The 6091-nt window shown below is 42.1% G+C and overlaps 1 protein-coding gene across 1 annotated transcript; it reads right to left on the reverse strand.

Moving 5' to 3' along the window:
* Nucleotides 1-109: 109 nt before the first annotated feature.
* On the reverse strand, nt 110-4534 carry LOC104275440 (medium-chain specific acyl-CoA dehydrogenase, mitochondrial-like; the record flags this gene model as incomplete). The annotated part of the gene is made up of 6 exons (XM_009871404.1): nt 4438-4534; nt 3606-3703; nt 3417-3486; nt 1226-1326; nt 1072-1152; nt 110-240 (listed from the first exon to the last, which is right to left on the reverse strand). Coding segments are annotated over exons 1-6 (578 nt in total), but the record flags the coding sequence as incomplete, so codon positions are not given.
* Between the last annotated feature and the right edge of the window lie 1557 nt (nt 4535-6091).

Genomic DNA, 6091 nt, shown 5'->3' on the forward strand with positions numbered 1-6091 from the left:
TCTGACCCACCAGCCACCCCCTTCTCACCCACCCCAGGACTTGTGGGCAAGACACCTCAGCAGAGAAGAGAATAAGAGAAAACACGACGCGAGTCCCAGGTTAACCCACCAGTTTGCTTTCCCACCGTTCGTGATCCACATCTTCTGGCCATTAATGACGTACTCGTCTCCTTTCTTCTCCGCCTTTGTTTTTATACCGGCCACATCAGAGCCTGCTCCAGGCTCCGTTACGCAGTAAGCCTGAAAGAAAAGGAAATGCAAAAAGTTCTTTTTTTTCTAGGCAGCCATGGATTACTGCAGAATTATGGGCACCAAACTGATCTGTAAAAGAAGCGAACTGCGTGGGAAAGAATCACAGAAGCATAGAATGGCCTAGGCTGGAAGGGACCTTAGAGATCATCTAATCCAAAAAAATTTAAAAAAGAAGCCCAAAATAGCACATCAAAAAACCCCAACAACTGCCCGAGCAAGAAGGAAAATTAATCCATACATGCTTGGATAACATCTATGGCTTAATTTTCCTTAAAAATCCGTACTACAAATTGTCTTTTAACGATGAGCAGAACCATTCTGTAGCTTTTAAAAAGTCATCCCTTCACAAACGCTGACAGGGAAGCTGAGGAGCTCCCAAACCTGAAGAGCACGGAGTAGTGACGCTTTATGGCAGCCCTGCTCTTCAGCTTACGAGACTCAGGTTATTCCAGTTTTAACACGTTGCACAAAAATCTTTACTTCTTCCCACATAACAAACACTGCTTAGGTCGTATTCAAGATCAAGAAATGCCATTTAATGCCCATCTGAGCTGAGTCTGTGCTCACATAAACCTCACATTTCTCTTTAACTCTTCTTGGAGGGCAAACAAAAGGTATAAACGTTCAGTAAGTGAGACTTTGGGTGGTTTTCCAGGCAACACCTTCCGTTTGCTTCCTGAATGTGTCTAATCCAGTATTTCTTGGCTTCCAGCAAATGTCACAAACCAAAGCGGCTATGAGTAGGTATCAGCGTCCCGAAACACAAAACCGTGATCAATCCGATCGAGGAATCGTCTGCAGCTCCCGAGCAACACTTACACACATCATCGGTTCCTCTGTCATTCTGCCCAAGTATTTTTTCTGCTGCTGCTCATTTCCTGCGATGATGACCGGCATTTGCTGGAAGGAAAACATTTAGGTGTTAATCCGTCTTTAAAAAGGGCACAGGCTTTGGTTTAAAGGCGGCACTTACCCCAAGGGAGTTGGCCTCGATGGCCGTTTGCACGCCCGTGCAGCCGTAAGCCAGCTCCTCCGTGATGAGGCACGCGTCGAAGGTGCCGAGGCCGAGTCCGCCTACGGTGAGATATTTCACGGACTAAAACGAGTTCACGTTTTTTGTCTGATTTAAAAATGTCATTTCGCTTGGGGAGGCTACGGCCACAGCGTACCACGAGGATTTTCCAACTACTTGAAACTTGAAAATTGCTTTAAATGGGCAGAGGGAAAGCAGAGGAAGGGCCACAAGGGCTCTTGAGCTACCACAGCACTCAGGAATCGAAAAAAAGTCACAACAACCAACCCAATAACCTGGTTTTGACACAAGCCAACGCTTTGGGAAGTGCATAAAAGTACAGGAACAACACAGCGATACTTCCTGAAAATGTTTTTCCTGCCCTTTGAGCGACCTCCTCAGCCAAAATATCTTTGTTGTCTTCGTGACGCCGACCCTCAACACTTTTCCCCTGAATTCACCTGGTCTCTTTAACCCATGTGCAATTTCAGCACCGGTGCCATCCAGGGGCAATTAGTTTCCCCCCATTAACTATGCTCAGAGTGGGGAAACCACCTCCCTTCTTTCATTCCGGACCTGCTGACTCCTCCTGACACCTTCTGGCTGTCCTGGAGGGGACATCAAACCATCAGTCCCTCGCAGCACTCCTCATGACACCAATGTTTCGAGCATTTCTCATCCAGAACCCATTCTCTACCTCTTACCCTCCCTGCCATCCTCCCAGGAACCTCCTCCATCTCCACAACAGCCTTTCGAAGGAAGGATCAGCCCAGGCGATGAATTCGAGAGGCAGTTGGGATTTGAGCAGCGTACTTAACCGCTCCTGCTCCTTTCTGCATTCCCTTCTTGCTTTCTGACCTTCGGTTCGTGGTTTTGACCATTCCTGGGTGTTAGCCTGACGTTTTCACAAAACTCCGTATTATAACCCCCACAATTTCTTCTTTTTTTCATAGCAACGAGTTCAGAAGACACCGTTTTATTTGGGAAGTTTGGACTGCTTCTTTCCTTTCTATGATTCTGTGATTCTCTGATTCTCTGATTCTGTGATTGTGCGATTCTATGATTCTCTGATTCTGTGATTCTATATTTATGTGATTCTATGATTCTCTGATTCTCTGATTCTGTGATTCTATATTTACGTGATTCTATGATTCTGTGATTCTGTGATTCTATGATTCTCTGATTCTGTGATTCTATATTTCTGTGATTCTGTGATTCTGTGATTCTCTGATTCCACGATTCTACGATTCTCTGATTCTTTCTCGTGTGCATCACTTTTCCTGTTTTGAATTTCACCCGCGTTTTGGCAGTCGCTCCTTTCACAACCTTCCCCTGCAGCTCTTTGCACCAGCCTCACCTTCTCCATCCTGCACAACCCAGTGGTGTCCCGAAACTCCACCACCTCCCTATCAACCTTCATTTCCACATTCCTGATGGGTACCCCAAGCAGCACAAGCACCAGCAAGGCCGTGCTGCTGATTTTTCCTACTTGAAACCTGATGATTTTTCACATTTTGAGCATTTCGTACGAACTGGGTCTTCCTTGTTCACACGTTTCTCGGCTACTGCGGGTTGGACCAGATGAGCTTTAAAGGTCCCGGCTGCCCCAAACCATTCTGTGACTCAGGGATTCTGTTTCAGAGAACTCTCATTATTTTTCGTCCCTCTAGCACAACCTTTTATCTCTTTGTTCCCCAACCTCCTTTATTAAAGTGACACCTCTGAAAAATCTTTAAAAAAAAAAACCAAACAGGGCCAGCTATGGACATTTACCCAACTTTCTTTGCAGGTAATATCGACCTCTAAAAAGGAAAATCTAAAATTGAACAGTAGTCACGTACCAAAGCACCGCAGGAAAACGGGAATTAACTCTTATATCGCTCCAGCCTCCAGCAGAGACCTGAGCAAACCATGACCTTCAGATTTCTGACCCAGCGCGCCGAGGGAGCAGCAGGTAATCGTCAGCGTGACAGAAAATCTGGTTGTAAATTAACTGATTTCTTGCCTGATTACATCCGCCCCTAGGAACAGCCTGCCGGCGGATTCAATTGAGATTATTCAAGTACGCAACTGTTCATTTTCTATAGATATAAACCTCCTCTAAACCCCTTTCTCTGTTTTATTTTACAGATTAGAAAGAATCCTTACTCACCACAGCTTTCTGGTATGTGGGAATTTATGAGACCAAGTTCCCAAGCCCGTTTGATGAGCGGAAGAGGATACTGAAATAAAAAAGGGGAAACACGTTCTGATTCGTCACAGTCAACATTTTAAATTTTACACGGGTTAAGATAAAAATCTATTTATTTTTTTTTTTCCCTCTACTGTATTGCGGATTTACCTCCCCGGTTTTGTCGTATTGTGCAGCAACGGGCATAATTTCCTCCACGGCAAATTTACGAGCGGTAGCCTGAAATTCTTTTTGTTCGTCGGTAAGTTCTGTTTAAGGAAAAAACCAAAAAGTCACAAATTTACAAATGTTGGCAGGTGAAAAGAGAAAACAAGCCTCAGCTCCTCCCCAGAACGACCCAAACCGCCAGAACCCACCAGAAATCAAAGTGGCTCAACTTACCTCTGCCAGAATTACTCAAAAGTAGTAAAAATGGAGCAGGAAGTGCTATAAAGTAAATGCTAACACGAGAAAAAAAGCGCTAATATCAAATGTTTTGCCAAAAGCAACAGCGGCACTAATTAAACAAAGGAGAGGATGGAGGCAGATGGTTCCTTATCTGACGATTCCGGCTCCCCAGTTTCAAACATCGAGCTGTTGACCCACGAAATTCGCTTTTACGTGCATAAATTGCAAAGAGGAGGATGAATTTGTAACATACCCAAGTTCAACAATGGCTACGTAAAGCTCTTTTAACATTTTAAAAGCCAATTACTCCAAACTAAGGCAATAAGAAAAGCTCAAGACAGACATTAGTTTAAAAAGCGCAGAAAATCTGATAAATACCACAGACAAACCTGGCTTCCTCGAGCCGGGGATGAAATTAATTGTTGGTTTCAAATATTTTTTTAAAAAAAAGACTAGAAATCCACTCCGAATAAACACCTTCATCGTAAATTCATACTGAGCTGAACGCAGTTGGGTTTGGTTGGTTTGTTCTTTTTCCCTAACTCTGCAATTTGTCCTTAATTATTGCATTTCTCCCCAAAACCACATCACGTACCAAAGCTAAAGCCAGCTCCGGGTTTGTTTACGAGCGTGCTTGGAGCGGGTTTACTCGATCGCGATCTCCATCCGTGCCTTGCGATGGTTCGCAGCATCTGCTGAAGCAAAAAAAAAGACCTTTAAAGCTTGAGTCTCGCGGAGCATCTCGCCCGGCGTGAAAAAACACAGGGATCGACACCACGAGAAAAAGCATTTCCAGAGAAGAAACCTCCAAAATTAAATGTGAAACGCAGGAAGAGCGCTGCAAGGCACAGACGAACGTGCAAACGGCTCAGGACGGTATTTTCCAGATCATACGACGTCACACTAGGAGCACACGTGAGGTTTTTCTTACCTGGTTCTACAGAAAGTTACAGAATTCTTTGGGTTCTTTGTAATTTACGGAGCTGGTCAAACACAAACGACCAGAAGTCGTTATAACAGAGAGAATTTTTGCTCTAGTCCAGCTACGGGATGAAAATTTGCATTTAATTTGTGAATGTTTTCAGAAACAGCACTAAAGTCTCGAAAGTTATATATTCATAATTGCACAGTAGGATGCGCAGGCTTTACTATGTTGGATTTGTGTACGGATTTTACGTATGGGCTTTAATGAAAAAGTGTACGACTGCTTCGTGTTTAAGTCCTTTCAACTTTAGGATGTTAAAAAAGATGTTAAGACGTTAAAAATAAAGACATTGAAGATGCTAAAAAATAAAGAGGTTAAAAGAGGTTAAAAAATAAAGAGATTAAAAAATAAAGAGGTTAAAAATAAAGATGTTAAAAAATAAAGAGGTTAAAAAACAAAGAGGTCAAAAAATAAAGAGGTCAAAAAACAGGTTAAAAAATAAAGAGGTTAAAAAATAAAGAGGTCAAAAAACAAAGACGTCAAAAAACAAAGAGGTTAAAAAATAAAGAGGTCAAAAAACAAAGAGGTTAAAAAATAAAGAGGTTAAAAAAGAAAGATAAAAAATAAAGATGGTAAAAACCAAAGAGATTAAAAATTGAAGAGGCTAAAAAATAATAATGTTAAAAAATAAAGACGTTAAAAAATAAAGAGGTTAAAAAATAAAGAGGTCAAAAAATAAAGAGGTTAAAAAATAACGAGGTTAAAAAATAACGAGGTTAAAAAATAAAGATGTTAAAAAACAAAGTGGTTAAAAAATAAAGATAAAAAATAAAGATGGTAAAAACCAAAGAGATTAAAAAATGAAGAGGTTAAAAAATAATGATGTTAAAAAATAAAGAGGTTAAAAAATAAAGATGTTAAAGAACAAAGATGTTAAAAATTAAAGATGTTAAAAAGTAATGACGCTAAAAAATAACGATGTTAAAAAATAAAGATGTTAAAACCCAAAGAAGTTAAAAAATAAAGATGTTAAAAAATAAAGATGTTAAAAAAGACAAGCGAGCAGTGTTGCTCGTTGGGAGTTTCCACAAGCCACAGCCGTTGCAAAAGGGTCCGTTGCTTTCTTACCTAAGTTTTACCCAAGCTTTCTGACCCAACCGCCCCCAGCGTTATCGCCCAGCCAGCGGTTTGGGCTGGGAGGGATGAGCACGTTCCAACGGCCCCGCCGGGAGCAGGGGCACGTCCCGCTCCACCGGAGAATCCCAGAGCGGCCGCGGCTGGAATTTGCTCCAGGGACCGTCCAGTCCAACCCCGGCCCCAAAGC

This window comes from Apaloderma vittatum, unplaced genomic scaffold (genome assembly GCF_000703405.1).
Source record: "Apaloderma vittatum isolate BGI_N311 unplaced genomic scaffold, ASM70340v1 scaffold19466, whole genome shotgun sequence".
Classification (NCBI taxonomy): Eukaryota; Metazoa; Chordata; class Aves; order Trogoniformes; family Trogonidae; genus Apaloderma; species Apaloderma vittatum.